We start from the raw sequence: 20,350 nt of genomic DNA, 5'->3' as shown, positions 1-20,350 counted from the left end.
AAATGTAGTGCAAATATAGTCCCCACCCGATGTCACTATCAGAGCGGGAATTCCCAAAATAAAATACTCAAAATAACATCAACACAATGCATAATAATGAAGGTCTTCAAGGCATGGTGGCTTCCGCCTCTCCTGATGGTATTAGTCATCACCTGCAACTTACAACTCGTCTGTGTCCGTCGCAAACGCCAAACACAAACAACGAGGGGTGAGTATCGAAATTATGTAACATCATAAAATACACGACGGTAACACGCAAACAATCAAATTATCACAATCTCAAAAACAGTCAAGTGTATAATATCAACGATTTATCAAATTCATTCACAATAAGATAATCACCATGATGAAATGCTATGCATGTCCTATACTCTACTTCATCATTTGGTACCATTCTACTCTGAAGTACTTGGTTAGGAGGCCTGATACTATGCCACTACAAGAGTGGACGGACAATTCATGAATGGCCAAGTCCTCATAGATCCCCTCAACTCAACCCGAGACACATATACGCGACGGTCGGGGTACTCTTGTGTTGCACGGTAGTTCCCGGCCTTAGGGAATAACCCACTAATCCACTTAGGAATTCCCCACTAGGTGTACCCCCAAGGTCTATCAGTCTTACCTTACAGTTCGACTGTAGCCCTCCACGATCAGGCTCATTCAGTTGTACTTCCCCGAATCACTAGGTTTGTCAGACCCTCCCTATATGATGACAAAACAATCCTAACTCCAAATCTACAACACATATCTCAGACTTACTTGATCATCACAACTCAATAAGTTTTAATTCGACTTCACAATGTTCATCATTATATATACCTTTATTAGTCAATCACAATAAAATCACAATATTTGGTTTACACTACTCACAATCCACAATCCAATTTCATCAATCACATAATAAGGAATTCAATCGGTGATACATTCTAGTAATATCATAAATTCAATCAAGTAACAAAACATTCAAGTTCAAACCATTCATACATTAACAATCAACATAAGATTTCATAAAATCAGGCAACAGGCAATCTTAATATAAACAAATTCACGACAATTCTACAAGTTGCTAAATTATATTTTAGTCCTCACTATTACCATCCACATCTTATTAATTAATTATTATTACTCAATAGGGCTCAACTGTACGTAGTAAGCCCCGAATGAACATTTGGGAATTTCAGCATTCCCGTTCATCTCACGTTATTTTATACTCATAAGATCGAACCTCATCCCACCCATTACCTCAGCTGAAGATTCCGTCCAATGAGTCTGATCTGCTAACGAGTCGTTTCTTTATCGGTCGTCGTCTCTAATAGTCCGCGAGGGAATTATAACCACACAACCACAAAATACAAATGAATTACTTACTATAGAGCAATGCGTTTATGCCACAACCATGTTTCATCTTGATTTGATAACAAGCAACATACAGCACTTGGTACAGAATTGAAATCCAACATATAGATGTTGTTAATTCTGTCACCAATCAGCTTTATGTTTTTGTCATCTTTATGCTCAATAATGCAAGATTGTGATGAAAAACTTACTTGAAAACCTTTGTCACATAGCTGACTTATGCTTAGCAAGTTATGCTTGAGTCCTTCAACATATAATACATTCTTAATCACTGTTGTTGACTCATTGCCTATATCACCAATTCCAATAATTTTTCCTCTATTGTTGTCTCCATATTTGACAAAACCTCCTTCCTTTAATGTCAAGGACAGAAATTTGGATTTGTCCCCTGTCATGTGCTTCGAACATCCGCTATCCAAATACCATGAGTGCTTAGTGGATGTCAAGCACACCTGCAAAACAAAATCAGAATTTTGTTTTAGGTCCCCAATCTAAATTGGGTCCTGTTTGGTTAGTGTCAAACACAGATTTCTTTGCTTTCCAAATTTGCTTCCATCCCTTATTGGCTAATTTTTTAAACTTGCAATTTGACACAAAATGTCCATTTCTGCAACAGAAATGACACTTGCCATTAAAGGATGAATGGTGATTTGGCTTAGTAAAGATATCATACATATTCTTAGCAATGGCAGATTTCTGACCATGTTTGACACTTCTGGTTTGCATATAACCAATACCATATCTATTTTTATTCCTTTTAACATGCATGTTTGGTGTATATCCTAAACCAGATTTTTCATGAACATGTCTCTGATTGCTAAGTATGTCATTCAGTTTATCTTTACTATTAGCAAACTTTAACAAATCAGATTTTAATGATGTAACTGTATGTTCAAGTTCAATGCACTTTGCAGATTTTTCTTGTGAATCCTTTTTCAGTTGTTCACATAAATTTTCAATTTCTTTATGCTCAACATTCACTTGTTCAAGCATTTTCTTTGTGCTTAACAACTGTTTTATGGAGTTCACATAATCATCATGCAATTCATTGAAAGCTTCTTGAAGTTCATCATATGTTGGATTAAATTGTGAACTAACCTCTTTTTCCGATTCTGAATCTGAATTTGCCATGAGACACATATTGGCTTCTTCTTCATCCGAAGAGGCAGAGGATTCATCATTATCGTTCCAAGCAATATACGCCTTCTTTGTTTTGGTGACTGGTTCTTTGCCTTTTGATTTTGCAGCTTTATTTTTGTTCTGCAATTTGTAGCATTCTGACTTTATGTGACCAGTCTTCCCACATTCATAACATGTAATTTGCTTGTTGTCGCTAGTCTTGGAGCTGGATGGTTTTCTGAATTTGTTATCTTTCTTCTTCAGAAATTTCTTAAATTTCTTGACAAGCAGTCCGATTTCTGGTTCTTCATTGTCACTGCTGGATTCATTTGAGCAGCTATCGGATTCAATTTTTGACTGATTTGCTTGAACCTTCAGAGATAAACCTTTCTTTTTCCTACTTTCCATTTCGGATTCATCCAGTCGTTGTAATTCCATTTCATGTTCCCTTAACTTTCCAAATAGTGTTGCTGTCGTCATCTTTGCAAGATCTCTAGACTCAGCTATGGCTGTTATCTTTGGCTGCCATTCTCTGGTTAAACATCTCATGATCTTTCCAATCTGCTGTTCATTATCCACATCTTTTCCTAGTGCATGCAGGTTGTTGACTATGTGTGTGAATCTGGTTTGCAAATCGCTGATTGACTCTTCTTTCTTCATGCTAAATAATTCATATTCGTGCATGAGCGTATTCACACGAGCTCTCTTAACATCAGTAGTACCTTCGTGAGTTTCTTGGAGGATGTCCCACATCTCTTTTGCTGACTTGCAATTGGACACTCTAAAGAACTCTTCTGCACATAGGGCGGACGTGATGATGTTCTTAGCCTTCGCATTGAAACCAACCTTCTTCTTGTCATCATCTGACCAGTCGGCTCTAGGCTTGATAATCATTGAGTTGTCAGTTCCTGCAATCTTGGGAATGTACGGACCGTTTTCAACAGCATCAAGGATATCTATGCCACTTGCTTCCAGAAATATGAGCATTCTTTGCTTCCAGTACATGTAGGCTGTACCGTTGAAAGCTGGTGGTTGTGCTAACGAAGCGCCTTCTCCCAGAACGTCAGTTGAGGCCATCTTCTTATAAGTTTTACCTCTCAAGAAGTTGGCTCTGATACCAATTGTTGGTATCAGTGACCTCGCAATAAAGAAAATATATCAGTTTTCGTTACCAAATTAATCTGTATCAAGCGCACAGCGGAAATTAAATTTTGAGGCATGCAAAGTTAGCAATATAGAAAATTAAAGAGAGAGAGTTAGAGAAGAAGACACAGAGATTTATCCTGGTTCGGTTGTTCCACAACAACCTACGTCCAGTCCTGAAAATCCAATCGGATTTCAGATTTTCTTCTCCTTCAATAGAAAGAATCAATTACAAAGATTTTCCAGTTTCCTCCCTGAAACCTATCAATCTCTAATTATATCTTTCCTATTGAATACCCTCTGATCCTTGAAGACACTCAGCAGCCTATCACAGAATCAAAGTGCGACTCTTTCTTGTTGAGTCCTCTCAACCAAGAAAGTAGCCACCAGTTTCGAGCTGGCTTTTCTTGCGTTCTATTTCGTTCAAAGTTTTATTACAGAAAGAATAAAGATTGTAAAACAAAAGGGTCTTCAATCTTTATGAATGTTGCTCTTCACAAATCTGGATATTCATGGATTGTTCTTGAGCACATTATCATTTCTCTTAGATTGTCAACAAACTGTATTGAGATCTGTAATCACAATTATGAAGTTGTTAGTTTGTTGCCATGAACCGTTTTTGAGAGCATAAGAGAAATTATGAAAGTTAGGAAAAAGTTATGTAAAAGTTATGTAAAAGTTTTTAGAAGTTATGAGAATAAAGATTGAAAGACATCTTATATAGTTTCTGAAAAACCAACTACGAAATCGATTTCCCAATCGATTTTGTAAAGTTATAAAATGAGCTAAATCGATTTGCCAATCGATTATCGCGATCTTGGTTTTCTTTAATCTTGAAACTATACAAGCTAATCGATTTACCAATCGATTCTTTAAAACAACACTTTTCAGCAGAACATGTCCAGACCTGTATAAATCGATTGCCTAATCGATTTCTGGGAAACTGTTTTAATAAAACTATTTTCAATCGATTACTCAATCGATTTGCCAAACTTCAGAGTTCACTGTGTTTTCAACAAGTTTATTTCAATCGATTTGCCAATCGATTGTTTTCAAAACAGTGGCTCAGGTTTTTGATGTCAATCGATTTGTCAATCGATGTGATTCAAAATAGTGATTCAGTTTTAATATCAATCGATTTGCCAATCGATTGTTTTCAAAACAGTGGCTCAGCTATTTGATATCAATCGACTTGTCAATCGCTTTGGTGTCATGTTCCTGAAAAGTTTTTACCTGGTGTTTAGTTCAATCGATTTGCCAATCGATTGCAACCAAACTTTATCAAAATTAAAGTGTTAACAATAGATTGTCCAATCGATTGTATTTGTCACAGGTGAGGTTATTTTTCAAATGATACTTTGTCAATCGATTTGCCAATCGATTCCCTCAGCACTGGAGTGCCACTGTGACTCATTCAATCGATTTACCAATCGATGTGTTACCATCAGGTTTGATTTGTGAAATGTTCAATCGATTTACCAATCGATTTTCTCCAAATCAGAGGCTACTGACTTGTGCATTTTTCATTTTTAATTGATCTAATCGATTGCCTAATCGATTGCACATTCACAAACACTTAAGATTTCCTTACACCCTTGTTATGAAATCGATTTCCCAATCGATTTACATATTCAGAATTCAACTTTTGTTGATTTCTTGTGTTCCAAGCTATTTGATCCAAGTGTGTAGGATTGAATTGGTGTTCCTGAAATTTTGCTCAATTGAAATATTAGATTTATCATATTAAGTATGAATATTGTTGAATTGTGAATTATGTCAAAATTAGGAATCAAAGGATCAAAATCCAACAATCTCCCCCTTTTTGGCATAATTGACAATTCATACAATTGTAACTTGAGCATATCAAACCATTTCAAAATCATACCAAAGAAACCAATTCATAGCATTAAATATGTACCAATACAGATCATCAGAGCATGTGTCAAAATGTATCAAATCAGCATTACATTATTAAGTATCAGAGCAAAAACAAACAACATCAGATGCTCCCCCTTAATAATGCAACAACAAGCATATTATCAAGTTATCAAGTTATAATTTTTCTCCCCCTTTGTCAATTAAGGCAAAAAGGCAGAAAACAATTCCTCCCCCTATGTTAAAGAACATAAGCATAGGAAATGAAATCATATAACTTGTATATCAGATCAGAACAAAACAAATATGCAACAGATGTAGTATGGCAGTATTTATATGATAACAATTAATACATTTGCTCATACATATATATTAATAAAACATAAAACAGCAAAAAAACAGCACGACAACCAAAAATAAGACAACACAAATAAGAAACTTGACCATCTAATCTCCTAAAGTGGGCTGGTTCTCACTATCATCTAGGGGAGAGGTAGAGACCGCTGTATTATCCTCAGCTGGTGTCTCCTCACCGTGAGTCGCAGACCGATCTAGAGGATCTGGCTGTGGTTCCTCAGTTGCTTGTCGACCAATATGCGCTATGTCTTCAAAAGATAGCTTGAGGCCTAGATGCGCTTGAATTGCAGCAACATCCTGAACAACTGATTTCAGGGATGTTTGGATAGATGTCAAGGTAGCTTCCATCCTTGCATTTGACTCTAATATTTTGGCGTTGTGTTCCATTTGAGCTGCCATAAATTCCATCAGCTTTGAAACAAATGCAGGAGCCTCAGCTGCTGATTCAGATGCTTGTGGAGGAGTTGGTTCAACATTTGGCATTGGTCTAATCCAAACATTATCTACTTTCTTCAGTTTCATCTGATTCACAATCGCTTCGCCGAAGATAAGTGTAGTCTTTGCAGATTCTTCATTCAACAACGATACCTTGAAGTGCTTGAGAACCTTTGTAACCAACTGCGGATAAGGCAACATGATCTTACTGTGTGAAGCTTCTAACATGTGCCTTAGCACAATCCATGTCCAACTCATCTTAAGTTCCTTGGACAATCCCCATAATAATATAATATCAAGCTTCTGAACAACAGCATGATTTCCTGATCGAGGTACAAGCATTCTTGTTAATGTATACATGAGCATGCGTTGCTGTACCTTCATCTGACCAATTGGCAAAGAGATGGTTTCCACAAAACCATCAACCATGATGTCTTTCACTGCAGTGTGCCTGTCCAGCGATGCTTCCCAACCTTCGTCGGCTGCATCCGCATCAGAACTGCCGTCTATTGATTGTCCATGAAATGGCAATCCTGTCAACTCAGCAAAGTCTTCAAAAGACATTGATAATTTTTTACCTTTAACCTGAGTTTTGAACCCGTCATCAGTGAGCTTGAAATTTGCATAAAATTCCCGTATCAATTTCGGATAGCTGTCCAAAGTAGATGAAAGAAAACCTTCAAGACCATGAAATCTCAGATGATTCTGGAATGTGAAGCCTTCTGTATCAAAGAAACCAAAGTCTAGGGTTCTGCCTTCATGAATTTTCCGTTTAAGAAACTCTGCTGGAATGATAACTTCCACATCCTTCTCTTTAGGTGCTGGAGTTTTCTTAACTAGGGGTGAAGTAACCGGTTTCTTTTTCTTCTGAGCAATTTCTTTCATAGCATCAGCCAACAACTTCTCACTTGGTGGTTCCTTCCTTTTCTTGATCTTTTCTGGAATAGGAGCAGGAGCCTTGCCCTTGTCCTTTGCAAGAATTTTGTGTGTAGGAATCGGAATTCTTTTAGACACAGTAGGTGGCGGTGAGGGAGTTTCACTGGTTGAAGATGATGAAGGTGAAGGAGTATGGGCTTGTGTTTGTTTCACGCGGGCCATGGTTGCAAATAGAGGAGATGAGTGAAGATAGAGTTCAGATATAGTTGCAGATATCAGTTGCAGAGACAGAGGAAGAAGATGAAGCAGAGAAAGAAAATATAAATCTGGGTTGAAACAGTGAAGAAATCGATTTAGACCTGTTCGTTTTTATACTTTTACCTTTATCAATCGATTGCCCAATCGATTTGCTTACCGTTACACCGAATCCTTAATCGATTGTGTAATTATGATGTCCAACGGCTAGTAAAAAAGTACGCAACGGTCATTTTCCTAATCGATTCCCAAATCGATTTGCCGTGTTACTTAATCGATGTCCAAATCGATTGTCCCAAAAGTCAAATACTGAACACTTAATCAATCGATTTCCAAATCGATGCTCGGGATTGTTACAAAATATTTTCCACAAAATCTGAAGTCTGGGCTAACCAAATCGATTCCCAAATCGATTCTTTAAACAAACAAAGAGCAAACTCGAAATCGATTACTCAATCGATTTAATCCCAAACAAAACTTCTGATTAACTGCCATTGACTCTTTTTCTCTGTCATCAACACAACTATGTTGACCAATCTTTCTTCATTTAATCTTCATTTAATGTTAAAGACAAGATTCTCATACTTGTCTCATTTCACGTGTCTTGAGCATCCACTTTCAAATATCAATCTTGCTTGGTGGATGTCAAGTACACCTGCAAAAACATAATTAATTTTTGGATCTAGGTACCCAATTCAGATTGGGTCCTGGGGGGTCAGTCTTAAACACAGATTCTTTTGCTATCCAAACTTGCTTCCATCCTTGATTGGCTAATTTTTTAAATTTGCAATTAGACACAAAATGTCCCTTTCTACAACAGAAATGACATTTGCCATCAAAGGATGAATATTTGTTTGGTTTAGTAAAGGTGTCATACATACTCTTAGCAATAGAAGATTTTTGACCATGTTTGACATTTCTGGTTTGCATATAACCAATACCAGATCTGTTTTTATTTTTTCTTTTGACATGCATATTTGGTGTATATCCTAAACCAGATTTTTCATAAACATGTCTTTGATTGCTAAGTATGACATTTAGCTTATCTTTACTATTTGCAAAATTTAATAAATCAGATTTTAATGATGCAATAGTATCTTCAAGTTCAATGCACTTTGCAGATTTTTCTTGTGAATCCTTTTTCAGTTGTTCACATAAATTTTCAATTTCTTTGTGTTCAACATTCATTTGTTCAAGCATTTTCTTTGTGCTTAACAACTGTTTTATGGATTTCACATAATCATCATGCAATTCATTGAAAGCTTCTTGAAGCTCATCATATGTTGGATTAAATTGCGAACTAACCTCACTGTCAGATTCTGAATTAGTGTGAGCCATGAGACATAAATTCACTTTTTCTTCATCCGAAGAGGCAGAGGACTCATCGTTATCGTTGTCACTCCATGCAATATATGCTCTTTTGGCTTTGTGAGCTCTATTCTTGTTCTTCAGTTTGTAGCATTCCGACTTTGTGTGACCAATCTTACCACATTCGTAGCATGTAACTGTCTTGATGTCACTAGTCTTAGAGCTGGATGGTTTTCTGAATTTGTTATCTTTCTTCTTCAGAAACTTCTTAAATTTCTTGACAAGTGATTCGATTTCAGTCTCTTCTTTTTCACTGCTGGATCCATCTGAGTAGCTATCGGATTCAGGTTTAGATTGCTTGGTTTGTACTTTCAAGCATAATCCTTTCTTTTTCCTGCTTTCCATTTCGGATTCATCCAGTCGTTGTAATTCCATTTCATGTTCCCTCAATTTACCAAATAATGTTGCTGTCGTTATCTTTGCTAGATCCTTAGACTCAGCTATTGCGGTAATTTTGGGCTGCCATTCTCTGGTTAAACATCTCATGATCTTTCCAATCTGCTGTTCATTATCCACATCTTTTCCTAGTGCATGCAGGTTGTTGACTATGTGTGTGAATCTGGTTTGCAAATCGCTGATTGACTCTTCTTTCTTCATGCTAAATAATTCATATTCGTGCATGAGCGTATTCACACGAGCTCTCTTAACATCAGTAGTACCTTCGTGAGTTTCTTGGAGGATGTCCCACATCTCTTTTGCTGACTTGCAATTGGACACTCTAAAGAACTCTTCTGCACATAGGGCGGACGTGATGATGTTCTTAGCCTTCGCATTGAAACCAACCTTCTTCTTGTCATCATCTGACCAGTCGGCTCTAGGCTTGATAATCATTGAGTTGTCAGTTCCTGCAATCTTGGGAATGTACGGACCGTTTTCAACAGCATCAAGGATATCTATGCCACTTGCTTCCAGAAATATGAGCATTCTTTGCTTCCAGTACATGTAGGCTGTACCGTTGAAAGCTGGTGGTCGAGCTAACGAAGCGCCTTCTCCCAGAACGTCAGTTGAGGCCATCTTCTTATAAGTTTTACCTCTCAAGAAGTTGGCTCTGATACCAATTGTTGGTATCAGTGACCTCGCAATAAAGAAAATATATCAGTTTTCGTTACCAAATTAATCAGTATCAAGCGCACAGCGGAAATTAAATTTTGAGGCATGCAAAGTTAGCAATATAGAAAATTAAAGAGAGAGAGTTAGAGAAGAAGACACAGAGATTTATCCTGGTTCGGTTGTTCCACAACAACCTACGTCCAGTCCTGAAAATCCAATCGGATTTCAGATTTTCTTCTCCTTCAATAGAAAGAATCAATTACAAAGATTTTCCAGTTTCCTCCCTGAAACCTATCAATCTCTAATTATATCTTTCCTATTGAATACCCTCTGATCCTTGAAGACACTCAGCAGCCTATCACAGAATCAAAGTGCGACTCTTTCTTGTTGAATCCTCTCAACCAAGAAAGTAGCCACCAGTTTCGAGCTGGCTTTTCTTGCGTTCTATTTCGTTCAAAGTTTTATTACAGAAAGAATAAAGATTGTAAAACAAAAGGGTCTTCAATCTTTATGAATGTTGCTCTTCACAAATCTGGATATTCATGGATTGTTCTTGAGCACATTATCATTTCTCTTAGATTGTCAACAAACTGTATTGAGATCTGTAATCACAATTATGAAGTTGTTAGTTTGTTGTTATGAACAGCTAAGAGCGTTGTGAGAAATTATGAAAGTTATGAAATGTTATGTAAAAGTTGTTAGAATAAAGATTGAAAGACATCTTATATAGTTTCTGAAAAACCAACTACGAAATCGATTTCCCAATCGATTTTGTAAAGTTATAAAATGAGCTAAATCGATTTGCCAATCGATTATCGCGATCTTGGTTTTCTTTAATCTTGAAACTATACAAGCTAATCGATTTACCAATCGATTCTTTAAAACAACACTTTTCAGCAGAACATGTCCAGACCTGTATAAATCGATTGCCTAATCGATTTCTGGGAAACTGTTTTAATAAAACTATTTTCAATCGATTACTCAATCGATTTGCCAAACTTCAGAGTTCACTGTGTTTTCAACAAGTTTATTTCAATCGATTTGCCAATCGATTGTTTTCAAAACAGTGGCTCAGGTTTTTGATGTCAATCGATTTGTCAATCGATGTGATTCAAAATAGTGATTCAGTTTTAATATCAATCGATTTGCCAATCGATTGTTTTCAAAACAGTGGCTCAGCTATTTGATATCAATCGACTTGTCAATCGCTTTGGTGTCATGTTCCTGAAAAGTTTTTACCTGGTGTTTAGTTCAATCGATTTGCCAATCGATTGCAACCAAACTTTATCAAAATTAAAGTGTTAACAATAGATTGTCCAATCGATTGTATTTGTCACAGGTGAGGTCATTTTTCAAATGATATTTTATCAATCGATTTGCCAATCGATTTCCTCAGCACTGGAGTGCCACTGTGATTCATTCAATCGATTTACCAATCGATGTGTTACCATCAGGTTTGATTTGTGAAATGTTCAATCGATTTACCAATCGATTTTCTCCAAATCAGAGGCTACTGACTTGTGCATTTTTCATTTTTAATTGATCTAATCGATTGCCTAATCGATTGCACATTCACAAACACTTAAGATTTCCTTACACCCTTGTTATGAAATCGATTTCCCAATCGATTTACATATTCAGAATTCAACTTTTGTTGATTTCTTGTGTTCCAAGCAATTGATCCAAGTGTGTAGGATTGAATTGGTGTTCCTGAAATTTTGCTCAATTGAAATATTAGATTTATCATATTAAGTATGAATATTGTTGAATTGTGAATTATGTCAAAATTAGGAATCAAAGGATCAAAATCCAACACGCATGTGTAAGAAAATATCACTTAATAATAATAATAATAATAATAATAATAATAATAATAATAATAATAATAATAATAATAATAATAATAATAAATTAAGGTATAACAATAAATTAGGGTGTTACATTTTCAGCCACAAATAAAGACCAATTTCAATTTTGGCATTTGTGAGGGCTTTTTCGATCACTAATTTGTGAGGGTTTTATTCGGCCACAAAATATTTATAAAGTTGGCCACAAAATGGTGTTTTTCTTGTAAGAAGAAAAATAATCCAAAGGCTTTTCATAATAATCCAAAGATTTAACAACCTAAGAATATGTGTATCAATTGAAAAGAATAGTAGAAATTATGATAAAATTGTCTCTTTTTACTTATCTTTATGTTTTTCTCTCTTTTTAATTCAGCTTTTCATTTTATCCTTACGTGTAAACAAAATCTAACATAACTTAATAAGTTTGATATTTTTAAAAATCATGTTATGACATTTAGTGGGAGTCCAAGAATATTGATTCAAAATATTTTTTAAAGAAGTTCAAATGATTATTAAGTTAAATAGTTTAAGTACTACATTCACGGGAGCATACTTTTAAATTTTATTTTGTGAAGGAAAATTGTTAACTAATTGTATAGTTGTTTGTCATAATGAAAAATAAAGAGATTGTTAGTGCAAATATGGTTTTAGCTACATTAATTGTGACACCCTAAATCACAAATTAATATATATAATAATTTATATCATATTTCTATAAAATTTGCAGCAAATAAATAAAAATCTATTTCCAATAAAATAAAAACTTTTATTTTTAAGTTAGGATACCACGTTTCTCAAAAATCAAAAGGAACACTTTAAATTTCTTTACTCCTATAAAATAATACAATCTCAATAAGCTAGATTTAAGTATAATTACTTTATTTAATTCTAAAAACTTACTAGTACATATAAGGTTTCAATACAAAAAGTGTTTCAAATTAAATAAGTAAAATACAAATTACAACCCTTATTTCCGGTATCATCTATCAGAGCGGAGTTCCTCCCAAACTTGAATAAGAAGAAAGTGTTGTTTGATAAGAAGGCAAAAAACCTGTTACAATCAACACTTGCAATGGATGAATTCTTTCGTGTGTCACATTGCAAAACGGCTAAAGAAATCTGAGATACACTTGAAGTAACTCATGAAAGAACTATTGAGGTAAAACATTCTAAACTCAATACATTATCTCAAGAATATGAAATGTTTCGAATGCAGTCCGGAGAATCCATTTTGGACTTACAGAAAATATTTTCTCATCTGATCAACCACTTGTCGGCACTTGGAAAAATATTCACTAGTGATGAATTAAACCTCAAAGTGTTAAGATCATTAAAAAGGGCTTGGTAACCGAAAGTAACAAAAATTTCTGAAAAGAAAAGCCTATTAAAAATGTCTCTTTCTGCACTTTTCAGAAAACTTCAAGAACATGAAATCGAACTTGGAATGTTAGAAAAGAATGAAAATCAAGAAAAGAAGACCAAAAACATTACATTGAAAGCAAAAACAAAAGAACAACTCAATGATGAGAATTCAGATGGAGATGAAAACATCACATTCCTCGTAAAGAAATTTGGTAAGTTCCTTAAAAACAATAAAACTTTTAAAAGGAAAAGTTTTAGAAAGAAGGATGTTTCCACTTCAAGCCAAAACTTCACTTGCTTTGAGTGTGGGAAGCAAGGACACATAAAGGCAGAATGTCCAAACACTATCAAGAAAAATACTCTCAAAAAGAAAGAATTCAAAAAGGCATATATAGCGTGGCAGGACAATGATGTCAGTTCATCTTCGGATTCGAAAAGTAACGCATGCGCAAATGGCACCTTGATGGAATCCCATCAATCCAACAAAGAAGAAGAGGTTAGTAACAAAGACTCTCCTCATCATAATGAGACTAATAGTGAAGTAATTATTGAATATAATGATGCTCAAAATGTAATTAAAAGGACTACTTATGAAATGTAAAAATCTGTTTAAAATAGTGGCAACTCAAAAGAGACAAATCTCATCTTTTCAAGAGAAATTTGACATTATAGAAAAGGATTCTGAAAAATTAAAACATAATTTTAATGCAATAAGTGTGATTCTCTTTCTTTAAAAATTGTCCAATTAAATAGAGTAATTGAAAGATATGAAAAAGGACAAGTTGGATTGGAAAATGTTTTAAATATGCAAAGATATTCAACTGACAAGAGTGAACTTGGTTACTCAAAATTTGATAAACCAAGTATAAATAAAACCATCTTTGTTAAAGCAAGTGACCAATCCAAAGAGAAAGTTATAATTATGCAAAGAGATCATCATTTTAAGGAGAAAATTATTCAAAAGAAATCACATATATATATACATATAGAAGTAAATATACTCCTACATGCTTTTATTGTGGTCTAAATGGCCACACACCTAATGTTTGTCATTTTAGAAACTTTGATGTTCCAAATGGGCATTATATGTGGGTTGAAAAAGGTATTAATCCTCAAGGATCCAAAGCACATTGGGTACCTAACAAATTATGATCTTATTTTGTAGGTATGCGAACAAAGTACCTCTAATATGTGGTACTTGGATAGTGGTTGCTCAAAACACATGACTGGTGACAAAACAAAATTTTCAGCTCTAACTATTGAATCAAAAGGTTATGTGAAAACAAATTGATCTAGTTAAAAACTTAACAAAATAACTCAAAGATTGATCTTGGTTGTGAAAACAGAAAACGGAGAACCTTCTTGGTTTTAACCAGAAAACGGAGAACCTTCTTGGTTAGTTAAAATCTGTAATTCAGTTTATGTATTTAACTTGATAATCAATTACATTGAAAGTAAATAGATAAGGGAAAAGATACCACACAACGATATATCTTGGTTCATCCAACCCGAGTTACGTCCAGTCCTCACAATCGTGAGATTTTCCATTAAGTGTTTAAAACAAAGAACCATCTGGGTTTTACAGCACCTAGTTCAAATCAACCTTGATCTGCTACAAAGTTAAAACCTTTCCACCCAGAAAGGATTTCAATCAAGTCACCTATCAACCTAGTAAGGATTTCTTACAATCTACCCAAACTATACTAAACTCTTATAGTTTAAGTTTTACAATAATGATGAGATTGTTTTGTTAGAATTTGAGAAGGCTCAAAACTTGTTTGAGTTCTGATTCTTTGACAAAGAAATACAAGAGAATGATTCTAGGAATCAAATGGGATAAATCATAATTGATTCAATGTATGAGAGTGAGAGAAATTCAAGTATGATTGAAATGAGTAATGAATTGCTTAATACTTGAAGCTCTGATTTTTTCTTGAGCATTGGCCTTCCTTTTATAGGCTTTTAGGACATTTAATAATGGTCAAAAGAGCTGTTGGTAGTGCTCTGTTATTTTTGACCAAAATCAATACATATGAATAAAAATATTACAACATTTGAACACTTTATGAAATCTGTTTGACTGGGCGTTTTTCTTCGTTCTTGATCAAATTTCTTTTGTGATTAATGATCCTTTATAACTCAGATATATTTGTTGATGATATTGCATCGATCTGGAGATTTGATTTTGCAAAAACAGCTTCGAGAATGATGATTGTCTGCTGGAGAAAGATGTTGAAAATTCTGGAGACTAGTGATCATTCTAGAGATTGGTCTGATAATCCTGGAGAATGATCTGAGCATTTTGGACACAAATGATCATTCTGGAGACTGATGAGAACTTTCTGCAGATTGATGTTTAACATGTTGGAGAATGATGTTAGCATGTTGGAGATTGATGTTAACATGATGGAGAATGTTTATCAGTCTGGAGGCTGATGTTACACTATTGTCCATAATGATCTGATTGCTGTCAATAATGTTCAGATATGTTTGGTCTTCCTAATTCATGATCTTCTCTATTTGTGATTCTAGTAGTTTCTTTGAATCTAATCATCTCAGTTTGTTCCTTGGCAAGTACTGATAACATTAACATGAAATACAGAGGCATAATCTTTTCTGAACTAGTGGAGATTGATTGATTTTGGAGTTGTGATGATCATTCTTGAAACTGGAGAACATTCTCCATTTTCCAGATTTTGTTAAGAATGTTCTCCATTCATGTATGTTCAGTTTCTTGCCTTTTTATGTTGATTTCTTTGCTTTGTTCAAATCCTATCTTTAAATTAATACACTCAAAAGCACAAGTTAAATTAACATAACATTTAGAATCATAATTAACATTCTTAATTAACTTTTTGTTTATTTTCATCAAAACATTAAATTGAGATTTTGTCTCAACAATCTCCCCGTTTTTTATGATGACAAACATGTTAATTTAGATTTTTATTTTGATTCTAATTTTAATCATAGAGAGCTTAAAAGCCCCCCTTAGAATATGCTTCAGATTTTTGAACCAACATAAAATCTAAACATAAAATCTAAAATAGTTCTCCTCCTTTGTCAACACATAAAGGTTGTGGAATACAAAGAAAATGTATACTACACATAGAAAACAATGACTACACATAGAAAACAATGAGTAGACTTCAATTTTAAGAAAATTAACATTTTCAAAAACTCCCCCTGAATATTTTGAAATTGACATCCTTCAAAATTCCAAAACACAAGTAAGATAAAATGAATGTGAACAACAGAGAGTGAGCACATATAGGGAAGCAAAAATAAGATGAATGTGACAACATGTCAAATATAATTTTTCTCTTTACAAAACATTCTTATGCTAATAAAGTTTGTGTTTTTCAAAACTAATTTTTTAAAACGATCAAAGAGATTTGTTCACATAAAAAAAAATGATTTTAAGGATATAAAGATGAGAATTTGTAGAAAATTATTTGAGTTCACGTATGAGTTAATAAGTAATCATGATCAGGATATACCTTGATAAGATCCAAAGAAGGGCTTGAATTAGACAAGAGTACAATGTGAGTATGTGTTTCTTCTAACGAAAAACTTAAATATGATTTCTGTAATTCAGAGGCAAATCAACCACTGTAATTACACCTCCAACAACAGTTTTGGTACCATATCCTTCCAATTTAGTTCTTTCAATAATTTGATCATGAGATTGATGTAGCAATGTCGATTTACAAGGAAGGGGGGTTTGAATTGTAAATGCACCTTTTAAAAATTTATGTTAAAAACTTAAGAAAATAACTCAAGATTGATCTTGGTTGTGAAAACAGAAAATGGAGAAAGTTCTTGGTTTTAACCAGAAAACGGAGAACGTTCTTGGTTAGTTAAAATCAGTAAATCAATTTACGTATTTAACTTGATAATCAATCAAACGGAAAGTAAATAGATAAGGGAAGAGATACCACACAACGATATATCTTCGTTCACCCAACCCGGGTTACGTCCAGTCCTCTAGTTCAATCAAGTTGAGATCAACCTTGTTCTGCTACAAAGGTAAAACATTTCCACCCAGAAAGGAGTTCAATCAAGTCACCTATCAACCTTGATAGAATTTCTATCAATCTACCCAAACTATATTAAACTCTTATAGTTTGAGTTTTACAATAATGATGAGATTGCTTTGTTAGAATCTAAGAAGGCTCAACACTTGTTTGAGTTTTGATTCTTTGACAGAGAAATACAAGAGAATGATTCTAGGAATCGAATGGGAAAAATCAGAATTGATTCAATGTATGTGTGTGAGAGAAATTCAAGTATGATTGAAATGAGTAATGAATTTTCTTAGCACTTGAAGCTCTGATTTTTCCTTGAGCTTGGCCTTCTTTTTATAGGCTTTTTAGAGCATTTAATAATTGTCAAAAATGTTGTCAAGAATGTTCAGATATGTCTGGTCTTGCTAATTCGTAAACTTCTCTCTTTGTGATTCGAATGCCTTCTTTGACTAGAATGGTTCCTACTTGTTCCTTGCCAAGTACTGATAACATTAGCATGAAATTCAGAGGCATAATCTTCTTTGAACTAATGGAGATTGATTGATTCCACTACTGTCCAGATTGATCATAATGCTATCAAAAATCTGTTGGTCTTGCTAATTCGTGATCTTCTCTCTTTGTGATTTGAGTAGTTTCTTTGAATCTAATCATCTCAGTTTGTTCCTTGCCAAGTGTTGATGATATAGATGTAAAATCTAGAGACTAAAACTTCTTTTAACTAGTGGAGATTGGTTGGTTTTTGAGCTGTGATGATTATTCTGAAACTGGAGAACATTCTCCGTTTTCCAGATTTTACTAAGACTTTTCTCCTTTCTTGTTTGTTCAGATTTTGCTTTTCATGCTGATTTATTCTTGCTTTACTTGGTTCATATCTTTGATTAATACACTTAAACACACATGTTAAATACCAAAACACTTAGAATCATAATTAACATTATTAATTAACTTTTTGTTTGTTTTCATCAAAACATTAAATTGAGATTTTGTCTAAAAAATCTCCTCCTTTTTGATAATGACAAACATGTTAATTTAGATTTTAATTATGATTCTAATTTTAATCAAAGAGAGCTTTAAAACTCCCCCTCAGAATATGCTTCAGATTTTTTGAACTAACATAAAATCTAAAATAATTCTCCCCCTTTGTCAACAGAAAAAGATTGGGGAATACAAAGGAAATGTATACTACACATAGAAAACAATGAGTAGATTCCAGTTTGAAGAAAAATAACATTTTCTAAAAACTCCCTTTGAATATATTGAAATTGATATCCTTTAAAATTTCAAAATGCCAAAACACAAGCAAGATGTCTCTTTGCTCTTTTGTCTTCTTTCACAACAGACAACATTTTAATTTGAACATGATAATGAGCGCAAGGGAAGCAAAATGAATTTGCTGTCATGTCAAGTATAATTTCTTTCTTTACAAAATATTTTTATGCTAAAAAAGTTTTTATTTATAAAAAACAATCAAAGAGATTTGTTCACATAAAAAATTATTTTAAGAACATAAAAAGGAGAATTTGTAGAAAATGATTTGAGTTCCATGAATGAAATAAATAGTAATCATGATCAGAATATACCTTGATAAGATCCAAAGAAGCACTTGAACTAGACAAGAGGACAATGTGAATATGTGTTTCTTCTAAAGGACCACCATTCAAACTTGTTACTATTCCTTTGATCTGATGGCTGGCTTTCATCAAGACTCCAGTAGCAGCAACTTTGGCACCATATCCTTCCAATTTAGTTCTTCCAATAATTTGATCATGAGATGGTTTTGGAGGAAAGCTCAATAGTGAGATATGTATAGGAGTGCCAAAAACTAATTGGTTCAAACTCATTTAGAAGTTGTTGATGTTTTTTCAACCATATCATCTTAATAGAAAACATTAGACTTGATTGAATGTTGCAAATAAAATGTCAAGAACGTTCTGGAGAATGTTCTGCTTTTTCTGGAGAATGTTCTGCTCTTCTGCAGAATGTTCTGCTCTTCTGCAGAATGTTCTGCTTTTTGCAGAATGTTCTGCTCTTCTGCATAATGTTCTGCTGTTCTGCATAATGTTCTGCTTTTCTGCAGAATGTTCTACTCTTCTGCAGAATGTTCTGGCGCTGCTTCCAGAATGAAACAGATTTTGCCTTTATCGTTCTCCAGTTTTTATGAGGAGAATGAAACAGAGATTGATTATCAATCTTGATTTCCTGGAAAGCATTATGTTGCTGCTGTCCAGAATATTCTTCTTCTTCATCTCCTTTGTTTTAATGTTTCCAAAGGTTAAAGGAACTCCAAATTTTTGTAATGAGAGGAGGCACCATACTTTTCCATTCATGTGTATTGAGCATGCCTTGTCCATGTATCAATGTTCTCTCTTGATTATTGGATGGTGTTCCTACATCACAAGTAAGTAATGATTTTGGTACCCATATTTGTTTGGGTCCTTGATGGTTAGTATATCTTCTTTTAGAAGATTTTTTAAAACTTGATCTCTTTTTAAAATAGCAGGTTGATTCAAAGTGACCATCTTTGTAATAATAGGAACACTTTGTTGTTGATCTTCGATAAGGTTTTAAAATATGAGTTTTAAACGGATTTGAAATTGATTTTACTAAAATTTCATATCGTTCTCCCTTTTTCAAACTTTCTAGAGAAAGTTCTGTTTTTGTTCCAGAACATGCTTCGTTTTGAGAACAACCTAGAGAATGTTTATCTTTATGCTGATTTTTCAAAACTGGTTCAGCTTTATTTGCAGAGCAATCTTCCCTTTTAAAAAACCTTTTGCTTTTAATCTTTTCATATCTTTTCTTAAAGTGGCAAGCAAGTTCCAGATGTCCAAGTTTCTTACAATATGAGCATTTGGTTTTGCATTTATCCTCTTTTCGTTCTGAAACAAAAAAGTTTTCATATATTTTCGTCTTTTGAGTTTTATCAAAACCAAGACCAGCTTTATCAAATATTCCCACTTGAGATCCAATGATTTTTTTAAAGGTTTCAGTAGCTTTAATAAAATTTGATAAGTCATTTCTAAGAAGTTCATTTTCAGTTTTAAGAAGAACGTTCTCCGTTTTCGTTGTAGAACGTTCTTGATTTTCAGATTCATTCTTTTCCTTAAAATGAGATTCCTGCATGTTATGAATGATGTTTTTTAGTTCATCAATCATAATCTGAGCTGTTGAATTCCAAACTGTGGCTGAGGATAAGTCATTTATTACTGATTATTCTGTAATTAATTTATTATATTATATAGGACAGTTGTAGTGAATATCAAGGGACCTTGTACAGTT

General features: G+C 33.9%; 1 protein-coding gene across 1 annotated transcript; it reads right to left on the bottom strand.

The window, feature by feature from the left end:
- Positions 1-1,370: 1,370 nt before the first annotated feature.
- On the bottom strand, positions 1,371-3,465 carry LOC105852845 (uncharacterized). Its single transcript, XM_012719609.3, has 2 exons — positions 2,458-3,465; positions 1,371-1,811 (listed from the first exon to the last, which is right to left on the bottom strand). Exons 1-2 carry the CDS (start codon positions 3,463-3,465, stop codon positions 1,371-1,373), a joined length of 1,449 nt encoding a protein of 482 aa, XP_012575063.2.
- Between the last annotated feature and the right edge of the window lie 16,885 nt (positions 3,466-20,350).

The sequence above is a fragment of the Cicer arietinum genome, chromosome 5, assembly GCF_000331145.2.
Source record: "Cicer arietinum cultivar CDC Frontier isolate Library 1 chromosome 5, Cicar.CDCFrontier_v2.0, whole genome shotgun sequence".
NCBI lineage: Eukaryota > Viridiplantae > Streptophyta > Magnoliopsida > Fabales > Fabaceae > Cicer > Cicer arietinum.
Note: the sequence above shows the minus strand (reverse complement) of the source record. Positions and strands in the feature narration are given on the sequence as shown.